At 38.5% G+C, this 25,922-nt stretch overlaps 1 protein-coding gene across 1 annotated transcript; it reads right to left on the bottom strand.

The window, feature by feature from the left end:
• Positions 1-992: 992 nt before the first annotated feature.
• On the bottom strand, positions 993-24,360 carry Dld (dihydrolipoamide dehydrogenase). Its single transcript, XM_041658363.1, has 14 exons — positions 24,235-24,360; positions 22,528-22,606; positions 18,920-18,999; positions 18,198-18,266; positions 17,604-17,673; positions 16,270-16,370; positions 13,104-13,247; positions 12,354-12,455; positions 5,995-6,185; positions 4,779-4,949; positions 3,500-3,689; positions 2,939-3,076; positions 1,804-1,893; positions 993-1,712 (listed from the first exon to the last, which is right to left on the bottom strand). Exons 1-14 carry the CDS (start codon positions 24,271-24,273, stop codon positions 1,647-1,649), a joined length of 1,530 nt encoding a protein of 509 aa, XP_041514297.1. The 5' UTR covers positions 24,274-24,360; the 3' UTR covers positions 993-1,646.
• Positions 24,361-25,922: the final 1,562 nt, after the last annotated feature.

The following is a 25,922-nucleotide window of genomic DNA, read 5'->3' as shown; positions in this document are numbered from 1 at the left end:
TTTCAGCTGCAAACTGCTATCAAACAAGAGTTTAGAGTTGAGCCAATTTAACTTCCTGATTAAAGGAAAAATGTATTTATAGAGAGGTTTGTGAGTGAATCCAGCCTTGACAAAGTACAGGCATTACCCTAACAGCCCTAAAACCTAAAGCCTGAAAACTAGTGAAATCTTTCCTTTGAACTACAATTCCACCAGGTGGTGGTGCTCACACCTTTAATCCCAGCACTCATGAGGCAGAGGCAGGTGGATCTCTGTGAGTTTGAGGCCAGCCTGGTCTATAGAGTGAGTTCCAGGACAGCTAGGACTACACAGAGAAACCCTGGCGAGAAATACCAAAACAAAAAAGAACAGCAATTCCACTGTGCAGCAATATTAAAGCATCTGAATGGTCACAGTACTTGCATTTGTTTTACAGATGATCACTAAATGTTTAGCCTGTACGTTATACAATATTATTAGAATCAGTATTATTCCAAGTTTGCTTAAGTCAAATGAATATCTTGTTTGTATATTTATAAGTAATTTACAATTTTCTTTTTAGAAAACTGTACTATCAAATTTAGGAGCTACTCAAATTTAAAATGAAAAATTTAGATGTAATTATATAAAGTGGTACTTAGCGTTTAGTTCATGGCTATTCTTGAAATAATTATTTTAACATTTTGCCATTTAATAGCATCAGTAAATACAATTTTGTAGCACTTTTTTTTGTTGTTTTTTAAAGATTTTGAGACAGAAGCCAGCTTCTCTTGTGTATTCCTAGCTATCCTGGAAATTGCCTTACAAACCAGGCTGGCCTCAAACAAAAAGATGTACTTGCCTCTCTCTCCTGAGCACTGGAACTAAAATCATGTCACCCCACTGACCAGCTCTGTTCACAATGTGAGAACATTCAGTGCTATAAAAGTGGTAAAGAATAAAAAGTAAAAGACAATCAGAGGTAGTTCAAAGAATTAGAACCATCTTAATATGCACTCAGAATAACCAGTAAATAAATATTAAGACATGTTTATTTTGGTATCTTCATTTCCTGGTATAATCATGAGTCTCCATTTAATAGTTTTGTATACAGAATCTTCATTTGGGCAACTGAATGCCCTTTAAACTTACAGGTCTTACTACAACCTCAAAACACGTAATTCTATCTCTAAACTACCAGGAATTTGGGAGTTAAATAAAATGAGAGACAATCACGTTTATTTACATAAGTTGTTTGTACATATTTGAATCTTGTTCTAATCACTGACTCGTTTCCAATATGAAAACCAAATTTAACTTGGTCAGTTTTCTTGAAGCTGTTCACACGAATTATCCAGCTCCTTCCCTGTAACAGATTCACCTCCACTGAATTAGAGAGAAAATCCATTAATGCCAATTCAGTAAAGTTGAATCTCACAGACAGAATAAAAACACAAGTCAAAAACTTTCCAGGATGCCACTATATGTAGCTTTCTATCCACATTAATACACTGGAACAAAATATCTAAAATAAAGGTACAAGGTTATTCCATTCTGTTTAACCCTACTCAATACCTTCCAGAAGTTTCATAATTTCATCCTACAAATTCCTGAAACTGAGAGATAATCCTGTTCAAAAATGTAACCTTGACAAAAGCTTCCAGATTTTAGGAAAAACAATCTTCTAATTAAAAGTTGATTGGTTTGCCAAAAGATGCAGCCAGGTTTGCTTCTCTAAAAGCCTCGGATAAAGTCTGCAAGGGAAGCAATAAACAAACATGAAATAGTTGTGGGACAAAAGAAAACTTGGCAGTCATCAAGTCTGTGAAGTTGTGCAATAATTACCGGATGTGCGTGGCAGACTCTAGCTATATCTTCACAAGAAGCTCCGTATTCCAAAGCCAGGGCCGCTTCATTCACCATTTCTCCAGCACCCTTTAAAATTAAAAAGCAATTATGTTTCCAAGGCAAAAATAACAATATGCTAAGATTAACAAATCAGGTTTTTAGGCTTTCAAACCTTAAATTTTCTAAACTTCTGCCTATTATTACAGCAGTTGGAGAAGTCAGACAAGAAAATCTTAGGAGGAAATGTAACGGAGCAGCTTGGGCTTTGAAGCCAAATGGCCTAGGTTCTGCCACTTTGCTATTTTTATGTGTTTCATGCAATTTCATTGCTTAAAAATTAGCAACTCTCCTATAATACTGTAAGTGAAATATTAACAATGAGTTTGTAAGTTATGAAAAGTGGCATAGGAAACATTCAAACACTGTTAACTTTACTGTTCTGCCACTTATCAGGGAATATACACTTCATATTCACAGAAACCTAAGCCTTCCCTCAGGAAGTAACATTGGGCTGAGAACATGCGGAAGTCTGGAAGCAGAGAGCTCTATACCAATGGTGTATTATGCATATACACAGGCCCCAAACTGCAAACCAAATTTGGCCTGCTATAAAAACGAAGAAGGCTCACGTTCCATGGTAAGAAATTAAAGAGTGGGGCTGTACAAAGGACTTAGCAGTTAAGCACTGGGTGCTCCTGCAAAGGACTCAGATTCAATTCTCAGCACCCACATTATGGCTCATAACTCTAGTTCCACTGGACCTGATTCCCGTCCTAGCCTCAGCGGGCACTGTGTTAATGCAGTACACAGACATGCATGCAGGCAAACACCCATACACATAAAATAAAGTTTAAAAAAGAATGAGTAAAGAAGACGATCAGAAAGATGAGGTCAGAATGGAGGGTGCAACCAGTATCCGCGCAACCTCATCCTTACAATCTGGTTGTCAGGCATCACTGGAGGGTTTTAGGCAATGAGACTGTGCAAGTGCTGTTGAGATCCATTGCTAAAGGCAAACTTTCAATGGCAATAATAAGCAACAACAGAATGGAAACAGCAAGTGTACTAAATTTTACCTATTAAATGATCCCCAGAAATCTTACTGGGATTTCTCTGACGTTGCAATACTTACTGGCCCCAGAATATGTGCTCCCAGTACTCGATCTGTTGATTTCTGTCCCAGAATCTTCACCATGCCGTCTGTGTCAGCATTTGTCTTGGCTCTACTGTTTGCCGCAAATGGGAACTTACCAACTTTGTACTCAATACCCTGTGGAGAACAAACAAGTTGGTTGCCATTAGTGAAATCTTCACTACTTTTGCTGAAAAATCAAAGGAGTAAATATCTCCTTATGATCCTAACAAAGGAACAAATACATAAGCTATAACATTCTAAAGAGTTACTAAAGGCAAAGATGTAGGGCTCTTTTTGGTTGTTGCTGTTGTTTTCATTTTGTTTTTGTTTTTTTTTTTTTTTTTTTTTTTTTTTTTTTTTTTTTTTTGAGACAGGGTTTCTCTATGTAGCTCTGGCTGTCCTGAAACTCATTCTGTAGACTAGGCTGGCTTTGAACACAGAGATCTGCCTGCCTTTGCCTCCCGAGTGCTAGGATCAAAGGCATGCGCCACCATGCCTGGCAAGATGTGTTTTTCTAGTCACTGGGGCCATTAGTTCAAATCCCATGCTTAGGATTACCTCTTCTTTCAACTGCTCTTCTGATTTGCCAACCCAAGCGACCTCGGGGTGTGTGTAAATCACCGACGGCACACAATTATAGTCAATGTGCACAGCACCGCCAGCCATTCCTTCAACACAGATGATGCCTTCATCTTCTGCTTTGTGAGCCAACATTGGACCAGCAACCACATCCCCAATAGCATAGATACTACCAGAAAAAAGAAACAGTAAACTTCTAAAATCTAAACAGGTTAATAAGTCACCAAAAAGACAATCAAAAGCCAGAGTTAAGTATCCAATCTTTGAGCCACCAAAAATTAAATTAGTTTTATTTAAACAGTCTTATTTTCAAAATAGTGTTTGAAATAAATTTAAAATTATTAAAAATGCTCAACACTTGAGAGCCTAAGAAAGATAGGATCACTTGAATCTAGTTTAAGACTAGCCTGGACTATAGAGCAAAATTTCATCTCTACATAAGACAGTTAAAATGTAAATAAAATATTTTCAATAAAATATTAGTAAGTGATGCTAGAGAGATGGCTCGGCAGTGAGGGGCACTAGCTGCTCTTCCAGAGGACCCAGGTTCAATTGCACCATCCACATGGCAGCTCACAGTTGCCTGTTAACTTCAGTTCTAGGGTATCTGACACTCTCATGAACGCAAAACACCAGTGCATATTAAAAAAAAAAAAAAATTAGCAATTGGGGCTGGAGAGATGACTCAATGGGTAACAGCACTGGCTGTTCCTGAAGAATACCTGGGTTCAATTCCCAGCACCCACACAGTGGCTCACAGCTGCCTGTAACTCCTATTCCATGGGATCTAATATCCTCTTCTGACCTCCACTGGGACCAGGCACTTTATGCAGCAAACAGATATACATGTAGGTAAAACATTCAAATCATAAAAATAAATAAAGATATAAATTATTGGTAATTAAAGGATTTAAGAAGTCTTCATTACTACCATTTTTAGCTTGGTAAAATTATTAGGGTAGAAATGCTATGTATTCCAACCAAGTGGTGGTGGCGCATGCCTTTAATCCCAGCACTCTGGAAGCAGAGGCAGGTGAACTCTGAGTTTGAGGACCGCTTGGGCTACAGAGTGAGTTCCAGGATAGCCAAGGCTGTTACACAGAGAAACCTTGTCTCAAAAAACAAACAAAAGAAATGCTACATATTCCTTTACAACACACACACCTCTTCATGTGTCATTTTTTATCTTTATAGAGAGCCAAAAATATTATCATGCACATTAACATTTAATGAAGAAAACAGGTAATTATCAACTTACTTTGGAATTTTAGTTTGGAATCTGGTATTGACTGGAATTCTACCTCTGGGATCTAGTTCAATTCCAAGCTCCTCTAGTCCCAAATTCTGAGTAAAGGGCCGCCGACCGATACAAACCAGGAGTACATCACACGTGATAACTTCAGCTTTACCACCAGAAGCAGCTTCAACACTAAACAATCAACAGCGGTAACTGTTAAACACAAGCCTGCAGCGACAGCTGAAAGGAGCCATGATATTTCTACTATCTTTATTTAATCATAAATATGAATCATGAAATCAAACATACAAATTCTTAAAAGTTTATTCTTAAAATCTTATAAAACCACGTAGCGTTAACACAGTAGTAAGAACATAGGTCTCGCCAGGTGGTGGTGGCACACGCCTTCAATCCCAACACTCTGACGCAGAGGCAAGCAGAACTCTGAGAGTTCGAGGCCAGCCTGGTTTACAAGAGCTAATTCCAGGACAGGTTCCAAAGCTACAGAGAAACCCTGCCTTGAAAAAGAACAAAAGAAAGAAAACAGCTGAGGATGCAGCTTAGTGGTGGAGTACTTGTGAGAATGCTTGGGATTTGGTCCCCAGTACTGTAAAAACGTAGAAGACAGGCTGGGCAGTGGTGATTCACACCTTAAATCCCAGCACTTGGGAGGCAGAGCCAAGAGGAACTCTGAGTTCTAGGCCAGCGTGGTCTATAGAGCAAGTTCCAGGACAGCCAGGGAGGAGTCTTGAAAACATGACAAAACCCTGTCTTGAAAAGCCCTCCACCACACACATACACACACAAAGACTTTAGAAAGACCCATGCTCAAGTATTGATTGGCTCCATCTATCAACATGACTATGAATAAGTTATTTTGTTAAACTAGGTAAGTATTTAATGAGTGCCAGATATATGCTATCAATTTAAGTAATACTATCATCAAATTCCCCGTGTTATCTGTCTGAAGGGCTGCATAAATTTTACTAAACACAAGGATCTTTAAATTTTATGAACATATACAATGAAAAATAAATCACAACGACACTAGCTGATTAGGTTTCAACTTATTCATAAATTTTAAATGGCGAATTTGATAGGCAATACTGTATAGTACAATGCAGTAAGATGGGTCTAAGTTATAAAAAGTCTAGACTACATTTGTTAATCTGAAAATCTAAGTGCTTGTTTGAGACAAGTCAGGATGATTTGTCAAAAACAAACGTAGCATACTTACGACACGTCAATTTTTCCATCTGACTTCTTGGTGGCACCAGTAACTTTTGTATTCAGTTTAAACTTAAATCCTTGCTTTTGAAGAATCCGTTGGAAATTTTTAGATATCTCCATATCAATTCCAATTCCACCCACGTGACCCAAAAATTCAACTGCTGTCACATCTGCACCAAGTCTTTGCCAAACTGAACCCTGAAATTAATTTTTAAGAAAAGTCATAAAAAAGTTTCCAAAGCAACATTTGCTAATTATTGCAAATAATTTATTGTATTGTCTTCTTTACAAATGTTTATGGGAAGCTCTAGAGGTTAAACAGATAATTTTATCTATTTATCCACCTATTTATTCCACATTTATTGGGCACCTACTTATTATAGCCCAGGTACCACTATAGCGGCTAAACATCTGTTACTAAATGACAAAACTTGGTATTTCTGGGGATTTTACAATATGGTAGAGGAAGGGAACAAATAAGTAAACTTCGGGCTAGAGGAATAAAGTGCCATGAGAAAGAGAGAAAACAGAGTCGGGGCCTTTGGACAGCATGATTACAGAGGCTTCAGTCTGAGTAACATTTACACGAAGGAGTAAAGGAAGTGAACTGTAGCAGTGACTGAGAGAAGAGTGAGTGTTCAGGGCAGAGGAGAAGAGTAAATACAAGAGTCCTGAGATTAAATAAGTAGGATATTGATCTCACTGGCTTTGGACAAAGTTGTAAATCCAGGATTGGGCCCAGTTCTGGACCTGGGTTAATAAATCTCTCAGCCTTCATCACAGCAGCTTCTTTGTGCAGTAGATGGTGATTAATACAGAAACATACAAGTGGTCACTGTGCAGAAAAATAAGAGGCTATGAAGTGCCCAGCTCTAAATCTATAACACATCCCCTCCCCCAGGGCTCAGGAATCACTGCAGAAACTGAGATAGAAAGGTTTTAAGAGCCATAAGTAGTAAACAAACATCTAGCAAAACACTATTTTCTGGTCATGACAAGGCTGTTGTACACAGGAACTCTTAACAATTATAACTGCATGCATAAGACCCATACAAAATTAAAACAGTCACTATCTCAGTGTGGACAGGAAAGGAGCTAAAAAAAAAAAAAATCCACCCATAGGCGGGAAGCTATTGGCAACTGACAGTGCTGGGGGAGGGATAGTAAACGTTCTTCAAGGATGCTCGGGTAGATGGCCCTACACCATGTACATACAGATAGCCCTGAATGGAGTCAGTCAATTTAAAAGAGGACACATGAAGTTGGGAGGGCAAAGTGATGGACCGGATACGAGAAAATTTGGAGTGGAGTAAACAGAGGGTGGACATTATCAAAATATATGCATGTAAGAAATTCTCAAACAACTAAAAAACGGAAGTATGTTTTTACTACTAATAATCACTAAGGTCTGCAAAATATTAAGATGGCTATGAAAATAATTTCTCAACAAAGGAGAAATCCTTACATTTGTACTAAAATATTGACTTAAATTAAATACTGCATTTTAACTAGTATGGCTTTGACTTCTCAATGATTCATTATCAAACAACATAAAATTTGAAGTTAGGACTAGGAGTAGAGTTCAGTAGCAGAATGCTTGCCTGTAATGTGCAAGGTTCAAGTTCTAATCCTAGCACTGTAAAAAAAGCAAAAAGGTAGCCTTTTAAAAATATATTATTTAACATTTCATATTAAAATCATCCAGTAAGTTTAAATGGCAAGAGTATCTTTCTAATAAAGTTAGATTTACAGTCATTTACAAATTCCATGCATATTTTATGATGAGAATGAACAGAAGAGAAGGTACCATTGGGCTATAAAAAATCCACAAATAAATATATACAAAATGAATCATGGATATAATACCCAAGACCAAAACTTCCAGAACAAAGCACAAGAGGTGCCTTTTGTGACCCCAAGTCAGAAAAAGATACAAAAGCAGAGCACAGTCTTCTTCCCAGCAACTAAGAGGTAGAGGCTGGGAAATCATGGCTTTCAGACCAACCTGACTACACAGTTAAGATTATATCTCAAAACCAAACAGGCAACTACTAAGCTAGCTTTTGAAACGTAGTCACCGTATGTCTACTGAGAAATAATAAAAGCTAAATATGAATACTTACTACATACCAGTAATGTGCTGGATATTAAGGACACATGGTGAACAAAACAGCTATGACCTCTGTCCTGTGTTTATGATTTAATGAAATCAAAGGGATCAGGTAACATCAAGGAAGTAAGATAAATTATAAGAAACAGAACAGGGGCTGGAGAGATGGCTCAGAGGTTAAGAGCACTGACTGCTCTTCCAGAGGTCCTGAGTTTAATTCCCAGCAACCACATGGTGGCTCACAGGCACCTGTAATGAGATCTAGTCCCCTCTTCTGAACAGCAAGCATACACACAGACAGAACACTGTGTACATAATAAATAAATCTTTAAAAAAAAAAAGAAAGAAAGAAAAAAAGAAAAAGAAACAGAACGAACGGCAGGAGCACCAAAAAACCTCCGCTCTCATGAAATGAGGCTTAAAATACTGCAAGAACTGAGAATTGAGAAATATCCCACCAGGTGCACTTGAGGGGCTGAGGTGGGTCTCTATAAACTCAAGGCCAGCCTCATCTACATAGCAAGTTCCAGGCCAGCCATGGATACACAGTGAGACACATCTTAAAAACCAAACCAAACTAAACTAAACAAACAAAAAAAGAACTATTCCAAACAGAATGTTTACCAGTAGGTGTAATGTTTGCTCAGAACTAATCTTCAGATATAACCAAAACACAGCATAAGAGGAAGAAGAGTTGGCCCATAGAGCTGGAGAAATAAACCAGTAGTACAAAGGGCTTCTCCTCAAAAAACACTACCATTAGATTTTCCTAAACAGTCATTCAAAGACTTCAGCTAGGTAAGGGAAAGGACATGATTAAACATATGTTTAGAGCCACTGTGAAAACCAGTGGCTATAATTAGAAGTTAAAGTCAGGAAGGCCTAGAATAAGACTTGATGTTGGCCTTGGAACCCAGGGAATGACTATGTACAAAAGATCAAAATCAGGGGTAACTCCTAGAGTTCTTATGGATGCCTCTACAAGAATAAGTAACAGCAGACACACTGAAGAAAAAAATGTTACATGAGAAATGAGTGTGGCTTTGTTTGGTAGGAAAACGAAGAGAGAAAAGTATTATTGTAACTGAACAGAATGCCTACAAAATACATTAAGTGGAGATAATGTGTATTTAAAAATAAAAATCCAGCTGGATGGTGGTGGCACGCGCCTTTAATCCCAGCACTCAGGAAGCAAAGGCAGGTGGATCCCTGTGAGTTCAAGGCCATCCTGGTCTACAAGAGCTAGTTCCTCCAAAGCTACAAAGAAACCCTGTTTCAAAAAAACCAAAATAAATAAGTAAATAAATAAAAATCCAGAAGCAGAGAGTCTTAAGCTATAGATTTTATGAGTCCTTGGGTAACTGAGATGACAGTGAAAAGAACACTTTGCGGACAGACCAATAGGGTCAAGAAAGAAACTAGCAATGGAATCTAGAGTAGCACAATTCAAGGGCCTGAAAAAGGGAATCTGAGTAAGTATTTGTTTAAAAAAGTAACCCAGAGGGTAGATGAAAATCCAGCACAGGATAAACTGTGAGAAGCTAAGAAATTTTCTAAGGCAAGAAATCATAAAGCCGACAGCTACCAAACACAGCAGCAAAGAAAACAATCTAGTGGACTGAACAAAATTCATTTGTGTTCTTTTCAGGAGCAATTTCTTAGCACAAAAGGCCATGGTCTGAGGATTAAATAGAAGGTGATGAAACAGAATATGAACTCTTTTGAAAAATCTGATGAAGAAAAGAATGTGAGAGAAAAATTAGTAACTGAAGGACAAGCTCAAAAGAGGACTTATTCACACAAACATAATCATGTGTCTGCAAGGAAATGCACCTGAGCATGTGTGTGACACCCAAGTAAACAGAGGCATGTTCAACTGTAAATCAAAAGGAAAATAGCCAGGAGTGGTAGTACATGCCTACAGTCATAAGACTCAGTTGGCAGAGACAAGAGGACTACTCAAAGTTCAAGGCCAGGCTGATCTACACGTATATTCTAAGCCTATCAGGGCTATATGAGACCCTCTCTCAATGGGGGAAGAGGGTGGACAAAGTAGACCAAGTTTAAAGAAAGAAGAGAAAAAACCTACAAAACTAAGTCACTGTGAAGGCAGAAAAACATGTAATAAAGTATGAAAGAAAGGTGAAGAGATTACTCTTAGGGAAAATGGTATCTTCACAGCAGCAGGAAGAACAAAAGGAGAACCCTAAGACAAAAGCATTTCATCCCATGCTCTCTCCTATGTGTTACACAGGAAGTCCCATGTGAGAGAGCAGAGACAATGTGCCAGCAAACGTAGAACAAGAGTGGGGAACGAAGTGGCCATGGCAGAGAGCAGAACTCAGCTAGGGAAATAATGGCTCAGCCAGGCTGAGGTTATGTTGATATCTGTGACTTCAATAAGAATTTAATACAGGCACCGATCTGAAGGGTCTACTTTCCTCCAGCGGCAGAAGATAGCAAAGGAAGACCGATAGCTAAATTCAACCAAGACAATAGTTTTTGATTTTTCCCCAAGCACATATGTCAGAAAAGTAAAGTAAGTCAGCCAAGCCTGATGGTAGAGCAGGCCTGTAATCCTCTTACCCAGGGGGCAGAGGCAAGGATATCATATGTTCAATGCCTACTTGGGCTACCAAGTGAATTAAAAGGCCAGCTTTGGCAACTTACTGAAAAGTTCTGACTCAAAATAAAAAGGAAGGAGAGGGCTGGGGATACAGGTTAGTAGTGCAGGGCTTGCTTGAGGCCTGTATTAATAACTAACACTAGTCCCTATGTTCAATGCCCAGTATAAAATAAGGCTAAAGTGACTCACTTAAGAAAACTTAGAACAGTTAAAAGTAATAGAATGTGGAATCTAAACTGATCGGGAAATCAGTCAAGATAGGAAAACACAGCTAACAAAAAAAGGCTACTGACTTTCTGAACTAGAAAAATCAAGCAGCTAATTAGAGTGGGAGTAATTAAGAGAAGCGTGTGACCAGGGTAAGTCTGAGCTGAGGACAGCAGAGTAGAGCAGCCATGGACAGGAAGGTGTGATGGTCCTGCAAGAGGACACCTGAAACAAAGGGAAGATTCCTTACAAATATGTGGAAACTTGCTAAGTAGCAGACAGAAGGTATAAAATACTATTGTGCTCAAACTGTAAGTACTTTGGCATTTCTAAAACATGTTAGAGAGAAGGGAAGAGTCATCGCATACGTTATCTCAAGGAGTATGGGCTTTAATGAAATGCAATTTGCTCAGAATGAGAACTATTTTTCAGTATGTTGACGGTTATCAGATTAAAAAAGATCCAATGATCAGAAAGGGTGAGAAAACAAAGAAGCAGACTATAAAACAAAGGACATACTAAAGACTAATGATTACTAAATAAGTTATGTTGGAAGAAAAAGTATATTAGCTATTATTAGAAGTTTTAAGCAAAATTCAATGCTGACTGACCTAGAATGTTATATACAGAATCAAATAGAGGTAGGATTTTTGTTTTTTTGTTTTTTTTAAGATTTTTAAAATTTTATATGAATGGGTGCTTGCCTATATTACATCTGGGCACCAGGTTTTAGGGTTTTGGGTTTTCTTCCTTTCGTTTTTTTTTTCAAGACAGGGTTTCTCTGTGGCTTTGGAGCCTGTCCTGGAACTAGCTCTTATAGACCAGGCTGACCTCGAACTCACAGAGATCCACCTGCCTCTGCCTCCCAAGTGCTGGGATTAAAGGCATGCGCCACCTCGACTGGCTGGGTTTTCTTTTTTAAGATTTTTAAAATTTTGTATAAATGGGTATTTCTCTACATGTATGTCTGGGCACCATGCGTATACCGGTATCCTCAGGCCAGAAGAGCACAGATCCCCTAGAACAGGAGTTACATATAGCTAAAAGTCACCATATGAACTGAACCCAGGTCCTCCGCAAGAGCAGCAAGTACTCTTAACCACTGAGCCATTTTTTTTTGTCTACTACTTTTAACATGCCCAATCTTGTCCTTTTTTTTTTTTTTTTGAGAGAGAGAGATTCGATTTTTAATTATGTGTGCATGTGCATGTGGGTATGTGTACACAAGTATAGACGGTGAACTCCTGGTGCTGGAGTTGAGGTGGTTGTGACCTGCTTGATAAGGGTGCTGGGAACTGAACTCTTCCAGGTCCCCTGGAAGAACAGTATGTGTTGTTAACCACTGGGCTAACTCTCCAGCCTCCCAAGAGGTTTTAAGCCCCTTTCAGCTCCACAGAGGTAATATAAGAAAGATACTACTTACCAATTCTACACCAATTACTCCTGCACCAATAACAACCAACTTCTCTGGAACTTTTTTTAAGGATAAAGCTCCTGTAGATGACACTATAGTATCTTCATCAATCTATAAGAAAAGCAAAATAACTTGGAAAAACCTAGTAAGTTATTAACTGATCTCATGTCATAAAAGATTATGTCATGGCTTCCACATATCACAATTTCATCAACTTTCTTTCAAAATGCTAATTTGAAATTTTATCATTTGATATTCCAAAATAAAAATGGTTAATTTTAACTTTATATTATGTGCTTTATTGTGTATACATATATATGTGTGTGGAGGCAAAAGGTCAACCTCAGCCATCATTCAGGAGCCCATGCCACCACGACCAGCTGTTTACATAGGCATGTAACAAGCACTTTATCAACTGGGTGATCTCACCAGCTCTTTTTCTGAGACAGTCTCACTGTGTAGTCCTCACTCCTAGACCAGTTTAGCACTGATCTTGTAGCAATCTCCCTGCCTCCTCCTCCTAAACGCTGGGATTAGACACTCACCACCATGCCAGGTTTACCTTCATATTGAACTCAAATATATTATAAAATATTCTATATCTGATCATAATCACTGCAAAATGAGAAGTAACTCTGCAAGGCTAAATGGCTGCCTAATTACAGTGTTTCAGTCAGTAATTACTCATTTATAAACAGAACAAATTTATAAAAAACCTATCTTGTAAGAAAGGTTGTAAGAGTTAGAAGACATACATACCGTGATTCCAGGAAAAGGAGTGACCTCTGAACCTGTAGCTATAAGGATGTTTTTTGTACCAATAACCTGAGTGCTGCCATCGGCTTTTGTAGCTGTGACCTGATTTTTGCCAGTTATCTTTCCAAATCCATTGACGTGAACAACCTTTATAAAATAATATTTATATGCTTAAAATGTTTTTCTGATAGAAATAACAGGAACAGTACTCTAGATAACACAGAACATAAAATACTTCCTTAATAATACTTAACACATATAGCAGCAAAAATACTGTCTTCTGGACATCTGTTTTCAGGGCAGTGTTATTTTGGATTTTGTTCTTTGTACGATTCAGATGATGATAAATGCATTACATCATTTTTTAAAATGTTTTATCACTATTTTAAATTAAGTATCACACAGAAGGCCAAGATCATAAAACATCACTCTAAAAGCATAAAGATTTCATTGGTGTAAGAGGTTCTTCTGTTCATGTGTTGCTTTCATTGATTAATGAATAAAGAAACTCATGAACAGAAGAACCTCCTACACCATTTCCCCTTTTCTGTTTAAACAAAAAGAAAGGCTTTAACTTTAACATAGTAAAATTACATAAAACAGGTATCAAATAAGAATCACAATTATAATACTTATATTTACTTTATCTTTTATCGTAACTAAGGAAAACTATAACTATCAATCTATTCTTCAACTCCATCAAAGACTCCAGAGGGATATAATATTACCTACGTAAACAGGAAGTACATTGTAAACAACTTCCAAAACTCTAGAGTTGACAGAGACATCTTGCTGCCTGCACACTTAACCAAAGTTCTTCTGTACCGTTGGGGCATCCATCTTCAGCCTACAGGCCCACAGTATCTAGCAGACTTTTCCATGAAGCTAGAAATTTCAAAGACAGTTCAGTCACTTTCTTCTGTGTCTGCAGAATGTCTCACAGACTCTTTCATGAAGCAGGAACCCCGAAGGACCACCTCACCTTTAGGCAAGTGCAACAGCCATCTCCCTGTGGGTCCTGCATGTCCAGTGAATCAGTCTAGGCAAGAACAGTTTCTTGCCCACATGGTTATCAAACTCCTTAAGGAGCCTCTTCGATGCCCATCTTCCTCTTGAAGTAGCTAGTGCTGCCAGGAGGAGACGTGTCTCATTGTCATGAAAAGCCCTAAGTTATTAAAACATTTTAAATGCCATATTCTGTAGTCTTTGAAAGATATGAAGAATGCCTATCCATCTGAAATACATCTCTGTACATCTAGAAAATCTAACATGACTACAAGCTTGAATATTATAGATGATTATCTATTAACCTATATTTCTTAGTTATACATTATATTTTTAAATGAACACAACTGTAATACCTTAATCAAGATCAGAAATACAGATACATATAACAAAACTGACCTTAAATTTATATCAATAAACCAAGATCCATACCAATGCAAATTATTCATATCTATATCATATACCCCTTTAAATATAAAAGAACATTTATAAACAATATTTGGGAATATGGGCGTAGATTTATCCATACTGCTTCAGGCTGATTGGGGCCGCTGTTAATCAGGTCTTTCATGGTGTATCCTGTGTGCTAGGTTTATCTCAGTCAGCAGTTGAGTGAAGTAATTTTTTTTTTTTTTTGAGGGTGTTCACAGCGACCTTTCAGGAGGCCTTGGTCCATGAAACTATATTGGTGTAGAATCAATCCACAGGTTCTCATCTTCTGTGAAAACAAAAGAACCTCCTTTCCAAAGCAACTTATCCTTAGACTCAAATTTGGAAGTCATGATACCTTTATAATATGCATGCTGGTTTAGCTTAGTAGCCCATACAATGAAATGTCTCTCTGTACTTAGCTCCTTCACAGTCAAAAAATTCAAAGAAAACACAATAATATACAGAATGCAGACTCCCTGTAAATTTTCCATTTTTACGTGGCTTTTTATTCTTTACTTCTTTTAATCTATGACTATCTGTACTATGTCTCTTTAAAGACTTTACCCTTTCTTTTAAAGCATTAACTTTATTTTATGACTCTCTATACTCTTTTCCTTCTCTCTACCAAGCCTATGTACATTTATTTAACACTGTGTCACATATAGAGGTCTTTTATATCTGAATCTGTCCTACTGTGAATCTGTAATTCTTTACTGTCTAGAAGAGCTTTTAAAATGTTAAGCAGCTTGGTTGTTGGCTCCGCCTCTCTCCAATTTTAAAATGGTGGAAGCACCACCAGTGCTAGTTCTGGGGCCACCAAGCAGAAGCCACGCTCAGCAGTCCAACCTCGAGAATGAGCATGCATCACATAAACCCTTTTTATCTGAGTTACAGCCAAATCTTCCACGCAGAGCACTGGGCAGCCTGGAAACATCTCTCTGTATGGCGGCGGGAATCCACCATGCTCTCTGGCCTGCACAAGCCTAGTAGGCCTGATCCCACCACCGGCAGGGGCAGGAAGAGCAGAGCCATGGGAATGGTCCCAGCTACTTTCCTCGCAACCCCAAGTGGGCAAACACCCAGGCCCACAAATGCTCCATAGTCGGAGACTGCATAGACAGCAGGGCCCAGGAAGCCTCGTTTTAAAATAGCATGGCTTTTTTTTCTGCTGCTATTGCTAAGTCAGGAAAATCTCTCTGCTGCACGCTGCCAGCAAACAGCAAAAAGCTGTGTTAAACTCTGTTTTTTCTTTTTCTCGAAATTTTTTTAAGCTCTCTTAGGTTTTACATGGAATTAGATGGCCACATTGGGCCACCAATTGTCACATGGCAAGGCATACTTGTTTGTCTCGGTTGCCCGGCTAGCTTACACGTGAAATAACCACACAGAAACCATATTCATTAAAACACTGCTTGGCCCATTAGCTCTAGTTTCTTATTGGCTAATTGTTACATCTTAATTTAACCCATTTCTCTTCATCTGTGTATCGCCACATGACTGTGGCTTACCGGCAAGAATCTAACCAGTGTCCGTCTCAGGCCGAAGATCCATGGCTTCTCTCACTTTGCCCTTTTTCCCAGCATTCAGTTCTGTCTTCTCTGCCTACCTAAGTTCTGCCCTATCAGGCCCAAAGCAGTTTCTTTAATGATTAACCAATGAAAGCAACACGTGAACAGAAGAACCTCCGACACCACTTCATGTCTGTCACTCTGAACACTGAACACCGACTGACCTTATTTTGTTTGAATAGGTGGGCAATTCCCCCTGTTAAGGCTTTCACTGCAGAACTCTTCTGCTCCATCATCTTCTCTAAATTCAAGCGAACTTCTGACACTGAAATTTATTAAAAAAAATCTTGCCATTATTTAAACTCTGAGAGCAATGTTTTCAACTAATCAAGATCTGAAAATATTCATCTCAATGTTGATAAACTATATCAAAGACAGTATTCACTTTTAAATTTTAATAACTGTCATAACCACAGCCACAAAAGCTAAATCATCACATCACAATAATAGATCCAATCAAGCACTGTTAAATGTACATCTATGTCAAAAATGCAGACCAAAATAAAAATGTTCTATTCCATTACAACATTCTACAAGTAATTTATGACGGTTATTAGTCTAAAAGATAGTTAAATAAAAATGGCAAAATCACCTGAAATTATAAAGACAAACGTTAAAATTTCATGAAACAAAACAATTGAGTATATATTTGAACACTTCAAAATACAAAAGCTTTATATGAGTTTAGTTCAATCAACTAAATTTTAAAATTTATTTAACTCAGAATCCTAAAGCAGCAATATAAGATAAAAATGTTCAACTCAACAGAACTCAGAGGAAAATACACAGCAGTCAGTCGATGCAGCCAACACAAATACAGACTCTTAGACATGGCAAAGCTTGCTTACAATGCAAGTCTTCTGACTAACATCATGGTACTGTCACAAAGTGTGACGTACTTGCTGCAGTATATGCACTTCTCTATATGCTGACTCCCTACAAAATCTCTTTCAGAAACCTATTACTGCTAAAAAAATGTCATGAAGTACATTAAGTCTATCTTCTGGAAGTTTCTGTCAAATACAACTAGAAAAAAGGGGGGGAGGTAAAAACAGCCCTCCAAAACATGGTAAAGACAATACAGACTAAATGCAAATGCTATAAACAAGCCTCTGTTCTCACTAAACCTCTCCCTTCTCTCTCTCCTCTAGCTCTTTCTGTTCTTTCAACCACCAACAGCTCTCCTTCCTTCAATCTTACCCGTCAATAGCAAAGTACTCAGAAATCAAGCCTTAGCCTTTCCCACATTCAAAAGTTGTGTGGAAAAAATGAAAACTGACTCTTTACTGGCACCAAAAGATAGAACTTAGGAAAAGCTTACAAAGGTACAGAAGCTGTCATGGTAGAATTCTGAACCTAAGTATTCTTATGTAAATCTCTCTAAATTTCGAGATATTTATCTCTCTCATCCTTGAATAAACATCTGTTCACACATACCAGTTCTTAGCAAGAAGAGTCAAGCATGACTGGTACTTCTAACTATAAAAAGTATACTTACTTTCAATTCCCCTAGATGCAAAATCTTTTCCATGGGCCATATGGTAATAATGAGAATTATTCAGTAAAGCCTAAAAGAAGTAAGGCAAATTTACCAAGTACTCATAAACAGACTCTATAACGAACTTACAAGATGACATTTTCTATTTAGAATAGTACATACTATGATACGAATTCATCTTTTCTTCTCACACAATTAGCAAAAGATAAACAATGGAGACTAAAACACACACAAACAAGAATAAAAAACAAAACAAAGTTATTATCTTTAAATGTAAAACGAAAAGAACACATTTCAAGGTGGCAGGTCAAAAGGCAAAAACAAAAAAAAAAAACTTGCTAACTATCTTTTTACTGGCAATGGAAAGCTAAAGAAAGAACAAACCCAGAACACTGGAGTCTGGAAAAGGAAGACTCTCAGAATGTATGGTAGGCTATGATAGCATTCAAAGGTTTACAAAGGAAAAGGCTTATAAACATACTCAGATTCCTTTTAAGACACTGTATTAGATTACCAATCTAGTCTCAATACATCTCTGCAGTCAGTAGTAGCTAATGAAAAATAATCCTTGCAACATTTGAAACACATGCTCACCTTTGAAGGAATACAGCCCACATTCAAACACGTTCCACCTAGTGTTTCATTCTTCTCAATGCAGACTGTCTACAGTCAAAGAGAACATTACTTAATTACATGTAAATACATATTTCATTTCACTAAAGTTCAAAATATACATGTCTAAATTGCTCTGCAAAGCAAGCTACTCAAGCTGTGCTTTTTCAGACTAAAAGAACCCTTTGAAATCTATCATCTGAATCATAAAAAAATGAGGCTAACACCAGAGTGAATTATTTTTAAATGATTTTTGTTCAATATTAACACATATATGTTTCTACTGTTATCACTATATCCCAAATGTATTTAGAAACCAAAATGAAGTATTTCAGAAGAAAAATAGCTGACTTTTCTATACTACAAGATTACTACAACCAATAAAGCCCATTAGTCACAGATTTGGAAATAATCTATAGTTAAAAAAAATAAGTTCCTGAGCTAGAAAGGTGACTCGGGACCTAAGTTTAATTCCCAGAACCCACATGGCCGTTCACGACTGTCTGTAAAGGCTTTCATGCCACTTTCAGGCCTCGGTAGGTCCTGCAGTGCACAAAAACATACATGCAGGAATATAAAATGCCCAAATGCATAGGTTTAAAAAATTTTTTTTCTACCTATTTCCCATCTGCAAAACTTTTTGTGGCTAAAATAAGCTTGGCCCATAATAAAACAAAGCAACTTCTACATTGGGTATATCTTACCTTAAAGCCTAACTGGGCAGCTTTGATGGCAGCAACATATCCTCCAGGGCCAGAGCCAATCACTGTCACATCAGCATCAACTGCAACAAGAGGCGATTGATACAAAGTGGTAAATAACATTTATCAAAAACTCTCCAAATAATCAGCATGTTCTATACAGCATTATTTTACTCCAAGATATTTGATGTTTTTTGATGCAACAAAAAAAATGGTACAAATTTTGAAATCCCACTTTTATCATCTATTCATTATAGCATATGCAAATACAACTAAGTCCTAGAATACAAACCTTATATCCAGCTGCCACTTACTGGTTATTGTATACCAAATGACATAACTCTTCTGTAACACGAGGAAGACAAGGACAACATAAACACAGCATTTTCAAGAAAAAGTAAGAGGTTCAGAAATGAACTAGTTTAGAAATGACTAGCCCAAATTATCTAGCAATTAAGCAGAGACAAATTAAGCGGGTTTTTTTTTTTTGTGGGTTTTTTGTTTGTTTGTTTGTTTTGTTTTGTTTTTTTCCTGGTTTTTCAAGACTGGATTTTTCTGTAGCTTCGAAGCCTGTCCTGGAACTAGCTCTTTTTTTTTTTAATTTATTTATTTATTATGTATACAGTATTCTGTCTGCATGTATGCCTGCAGGCCAGAAGAGAGCACCAGACCTCATTACAGATGGTTGTGAGCCACCATGTGGTTGCTGGGAATTGAACTCAGGACCTTTGGAAGAGCAGGCAATGCTCTTAACCACTGAGCCATCTCTCCAGCCCCATGGAACTAGCTCTTGTAGGCTGGCCTCTAACAGAGATCCACCTGCCTCTGCCTCCCAAGTGCTGGGATTAAAGCCGTGCGCCACCACTGCCTGGCACAAACTAAGCTTTTTGACTCTACATCTGGTTGTTTTGCTTTTTATTAATATAATCCCATTCTTTTATTAATATAATCCCATTCTTTAGTTTCAACCTTCATAAGTTAAACTCCCAAAGGGCAAAGCTTTAAACCATTAGCAACATGACTTTGGGTGAGTAATCTGACCTGCTTCACTTTAACCCTTGATTTGCAAAATAACCACAGGGAAAAAATTTATAGTCATAAAACAGAATTTTGAGGACTAAAAGTAGTTTGTAAACTGTCAATTGCCTTAACCTCTAAGCTATTTTGCAAGCTTCTCCCATAAATATGCTATATCCCAAACTGCTCATCATCTGAAATCCTGAACTAAAATTATTCACTTTCTGACCATAATCTTAAAACCTTTTAGTCCTCAAGAATAAAATGAGGACTAAAACAAATCTGGGTTCGGGGCTGAAGAGATGGCTCAGTGGTTAAGAGCACCAACTGCTCTTCCAGAGGACCTGAGTTTGATTCCCAGCACCCACATGGAGGTACACAACCTTCTGTGAGAATAGCTATACCACCAAAATAGAAACAATCTCAATGTAATACCCATCAAAATTTTAATGTAACCTTTAACAAAAATAAACAAATAGTAGAATAAGAAAAGAAAAACAAAAAACAAAAACTCCTAAAACTCACATGGGAGCACAAAAGACCCCAAATAGTCGAAGCAATTCTGAGAAAAAAGAGCAACACCAACACTATCATATATCCTATACTATAGAGAGCCATAGCAAAAAAAAAAAGGCGGGGGGTACTGGTGTGTGCACACATCCACAAAACAGACATGTACACCAATGGAACAGAATATGAGATACAGAAATAAAACTATGCAACTACAGAGCTGGGAAAACTGGATATCCAAAGTCTTATTTCTTACAAAGCTCAAAGTGGACTAACGACCCTCACATACGACTCTGGCACTACTAAAGGAAAATACTTCAAGACAGGCTGAACAAGGATTTTCTGAAAAGTGCACCCACGGTCCAGAAAATAACATCAAGGACCAACAAATAGCTAGGCAGTGGTGGCATACACCTTTAATGCCAGCACTGGGGGGATGGTCTATAGAGCAAGTTCCAGGAGAGCCAGGGATATACAAAGAAACGCTGTGAGAGGGAGAGAAGGAGGGAGGGAGGGAGGGAGGGAGGGAGGGAGGGAGGGAGAGAAAATAGAGCTGACAATGGGTTGCCTAGAAGTGAAGAGCTCCTGCACAGAAACCAAAGCTAGAGAGTTCCCGAGAACTAGCTATACAGGTGACAAAAGATTGATTGATATCTAAGACAAAGAATTCAAAAAATTAAATCAAAAATAATATAAAAATAAACTGACAGTTCCCATGGAGGAAATCTGCTCAAAGGCTTGCTAAGCTTGCTTTCTTACAATAGCTCACGACTACCTGCTACAGTGGACTTGACCCTTCCACGTCAAGATGACAAGATACAGGCATGCCCACAGACCAATCTTCCCAGACTCTGGTTCATGTAAGTGGACAAGAACTAACCAGCATGGTCCCACTCCATTAAAATCTGAGTGTCTGCTCAAAGATTGCAGAGAAAATAGAAGGCAACAAATAAATCTTAACATTCTCCTATTACATGATACCCAGGACTGTTCTGTGACCTCCACAAATCAACTGTGGCATACACACAGGCACTCTCACACTTAAACATATACAAAATTAAAGAGTAAAATATTTTAAAATTTAAATTTTATGGGTGAGTCCAATAAACAGATCACTTCAAATATTTTTTGTACTAGGAAGTTAAATACCTCACTAAAAGTTCATTTATCCCATTCCAGATGCTTATTAAAAATAAATATATTTGCAGGGCAGTGGTGGCACATACCTTTAATCCCAGCACTTGGTAGGCAGAGGCAGGTGGATCTCAGTGAATTCGAGGCCAGCCTGGTCTACAGAGTGACTAAGACAGTCAGGCCTGTTACACAGAGAAACTCTGTCTTGAAAAAACAAACAAACAAAAAACAAACAAACCCCAAAACGTATTATTTTATAGAAAATTCAAAACTGCAAGAAAACATTAAGAAAATTATATATCACACAGCTCCCTTTTATGTATATAATGGTAGTCTTAAAAAAATTGTTCAAATGTCATCATCATCATGAAATTTCAAGGCAGCCAACACAACCTGACCCAGCAGACAAAATTAATTCTTAAAAGCTGTAATCACATGAAATTTCTCATCGCAAAACCCACCTGTGGCTCTCCATTACACCTGAAGTAAAATCCATACCACCCTGTCTGGCTTAGAAGAATTTAAATTTCATGATCTGATCCCTGCCTATGACTTTATTTTTGGGGACTTTGTACATCCACTTAGTCTTCTTGCTTTCCCTGGAGGCTCACAAATTAAGTTCCATTTCACACCTTTCTTACTGAAGCAACCTTTCACTCCCTCATCCCCTTCTTAAACACCCCCTCACCTTTCCTTGACATCCTCTCTAGGCTCCTAGTAAATTGTTTTCATTTTCAGTTACTTCTCCAAACACTTGTTACTTATGTATTGCTCTTAAGAATGGATGCTACCTTGTTTACCTCTTGTAACTAAGTGTTCAATCAACAGTAAATTAATGTATAGATTAATTCTAACACAGAAAAGTTATTCTAACACTCGATTTCTTTTACATAAAAACAGAAAGGAACTGTCAACTAATCTGATTGAAAACTGCTGCATCAAGTACTTACTTGGTTGATCTGCATAAGTTCTTAAAGGCACCGAAGAAACTCCTTGTAAACCATGAGATATCCGATTGAAATGGCCTCTCTAGAAAATGAAAAATAAGACAAAGAAAACTTTCCTGTTAATTAAAACATAATTTTTACAATGGGCTGGTAAGATAGTTGGATAAAGAAGGCTCCTGCAAACAAACTGACTTCCCAAATTCAATCCCTGGGAATCGTATGATGGAAGACGGGAAATGATTTCCAAAAAGTTGTACTCTAACGTTCACACATGCACACTCTAGCTAGCATGCTAACGTCTACACATACATTCAAATACATACATGTAACTGACAAGGTTGATGAAAGCAAACTGGGGCAAATGGATCAAGGACTTTCTGTTACCACACAGGGTATTCTATCAATTTTCCCTCTTTGTCAATAATATTAAACTTTCACCATCTTACCTTGCTAGATCTGCCCTATTAAGAGTATTCAATGCATTGTCTAATCTTAAACTTAATAAAATGTACTCACTGGCTTACAATTTTATTAAAGTTTCAGAAAGCATGGCTGATTTTGATGCCAAAAATCATTTTACTATTCTAATTAAAAGTCTGAAACTTTGAGTTGTTATTTAAATACTTCAACAACAATTATTTCACTTGTCATGCGTTCTAACTAATCTATTTAACAGTCTGTAATCACAACAGTTATGAGGCTGTTCTTGAGCCACTAATATGAGCAGAAAACTAAACTAGGAATTTACCAACAGTGTCAGTGCACCCACATTCTGGAAGTCCCACAAACTACAACATACTCTCACTCTCTCAATACTTATACCTACCATTTCCTAAGACCAGTGAGACAAGGAAACCAACAGAGTTCCACCTGCTATCACAGCGAGCAAATCAATGGAAGGCAATGACAACATATACTCTGAAATAGCAATGTCCTTTACTTGAAGGCAATCTCTGCACTTGAGATCAAGTCAGCCAACCAAAGAAGAGCAAGCTGTCTGTACTGAGTTTTAGTCCCGGCTCAGATTCTCCCTAAAAGTACATTTTGCATGTTACATTAATTTTTGAGGACACAGACAACTCAGGCGTGAAATAAGAGTCTGATTTCTGTATTATCTCTAAAGTACTCGCGCTACCCTGCCACGACGCTGCATACATTCAGTTTGGAAGTCTCTAACTGACAGGTGAAACGGGAAAGTGGTTTGGATAGACCAATGCAATAATTTAAATTAAAAAAAAAATGTCCCAGGGCCTGGCGGATGGCAGAGGGCACTAGTTTAGAGACGCGAACGCAGACAGGACCTTAGAGCAACACCCAAGGCTGTGTTGGGGCTGACCACGTCTGGGCCATTCGCCGTTTCAAGGTTACCTACGCCCCACAGGAAAGTAGGCCTGGGTCTGAGCTGGGGTGAGGCAAAAGGTATAAAGGTGCATACGGCGGGTGAGAGGGCTGATTTGCTCGTTCCCGTGCCCGGGTAAAAACCTAGGCCCCTCGGTCCACGTCCGGAAGTGCGGTGTAGGGCTGCGGGCAGTCATTCCCCAGCAGGGCCCTTCCCGGCCCCGGCCCGCGCTCCCCGCTGCCTCAAGAGGCCGGGCTGAAGCGGCACAGAGGCGGGGCTGCGGCCGTTCCCGGCGTCAGGCCGCGTCCAGACCCAGGAGCGGGCATCTCGGCGCCCCTGGCCCAGTAGCACCACATGCAGGCGGCCCTCACCTTGGCCAAGGAGCAGTACACACGACTCCAGCTCTGCATCTTCCCTTGGTCCTGACCCTACCGACGGGGCTTTCACCTCCGCTGAGCCGCTGGTAAGTTTAACCAAGGTCTCCCCGCCCTGCGCATGCGCGAGAGCAGTACGTCATCGCCCAGGAGCAGCGCGATTGGCCCGAGAGGCGGAGGAGATCTGCTCGCTACGTCGTACACTGTCGTAAAGAACGCCATGCTTAGTGGCAACTGGGAGTTTGGAGACTGTTGCCAATGTATCTAGAGTAGAGGTGCAGTTAAATTGGAAGACAGACTAAAATAAAAATGTTTGCTCAGTGAAGCCTACAGAAAGTAAAGTTTAAATAAAGAAGAAAATTTGATAAGCTCATAGTTGTGTTAGGCATTCGTGGACACTTCCCAAAGACTTTTATCTCGCTTTACAAAAACCGTATGAAGTATTTTCATTTTCTGGATGGAGCCCTGGGAACTTAAACAAAGACAGCAACGGAGAGATAACCGCATCCTTGAGGACAAAGACATTGGTCTTAACTACTGATTTATAATCTACTTTCAAAAGTCTTGTAAGGGATAGATGGGCCCCAGACTTGGGCCTTTCTTCACCAACACCCTGCTCTGAAAACGATGCTAACAAGAAAATAAAGGAAATAAACTACCTCCTGTTTCTCTATTTTGTAAGCGTGCCTCCCCTGTAGGGCAAACTAGAAAGGGTTGGGATGGTGGGTGAGATACTAGGTTTTCATGGAATATCATGCACCTTAAAAGATTGATAACTTGTCTATAGGTTTGAGCACGGAGGCGTAAGGTATGATTCCCACTTTGTAATAACTGTCTCTAGCAAGAAAACTTCTCTACGTTTCCCAAAAGTTCACAAGCCAGACAGTCTAATGAACTCCGTAGAGTTAAACATGGATATTAGAGTTAGATGGAGATGACTCCTTCCTATCTATGCCCATTTTTGAGGGAAAAAGGTGAGAGTGGATGAATGAATGAATGAATGAATGGTTTTGACTTTATGAAGAAAGCTAGCTGTTACCAAATATTCACACACACACACACACACACACACACACACACACACACACGTGCCTGCCTCTTTTCTTGAAAGAGTGTCCCATGTGCCACAAACTGCCATCAACCTCCATACGCAGCTGAGAAGGACCTTGAACTTAATGATTTTCCTGCTTTCATTTCCTGAGTGCTGGTCTACCACCATGCCAAGTTTATGCGTTTGGGTGATGGAGATGGAACCCAGGTCTTCTAGTGTGCCAGGCAAGCACTCTTCCAACTCAGCTACATCTCTAACCCTTGTTCTTCGCTTTCATACACTTACGGAGTGTTCAGAACCCTTGTTCTGCCCTTTCATACACTAGCAGAGTGTCCAGCAGGACAGGTAGGCATTCAGAATTGCAACTTCCTTTTCCAGGTTCCATACAACTATATATAGGCATATGACCAAATACTGGCCAATGCCCTTCTTTGTTTATTATATGTTAAATTATTTCTGATAATCTTTGATGGAACAATTCTCATCATAGTGTATTTAAGCCAAGTCCAAAACTTATCACTTTTTAAGTTAAAAAGTAGACTTGATTTCACCTTCTCTTGAATATGGAACATCCTTAGGCAAATGTTTCTTCTAATGAGTAAATTGTGCCACAAAGACATGTGCTCAACTATGT

Source organism: Microtus oregoni, unplaced genomic scaffold, assembly GCF_018167655.1.
Source record: "Microtus oregoni isolate MIOR12 unplaced genomic scaffold, Mior012 000009F_ref0000495, whole genome shotgun sequence".
NCBI lineage: Eukaryota > Metazoa > Chordata > Mammalia > Rodentia > Cricetidae > Microtus > Microtus oregoni.
This window is presented reverse-complemented; position numbering and strand designations above follow the sequence as displayed.

Excerpts from the sequence above, each read along its gene's own strand:
- Dld (XM_041658363.1), bottom strand. The coding sequence starts at position 24,273 with ATGCAGAGCTGGAGTCGTGTGTACTGCTCCTTGGCCAAG. Across the intron at positions 22,607-24,234 it reads TGTACTGCTCCTTGGCCAAG|AGAGGCCATTTCAATCGGAT; the intron begins GTGAGGGCCGCC and ends TTCATTTTCTAG. Across the intron at positions 19,000-22,527 it reads AACTTATGCAGATCAACCAA|TTGATGCTGATGTGACAGTG; the intron begins GTAAGTACTTGA and ends CTCTTGTTGCAG.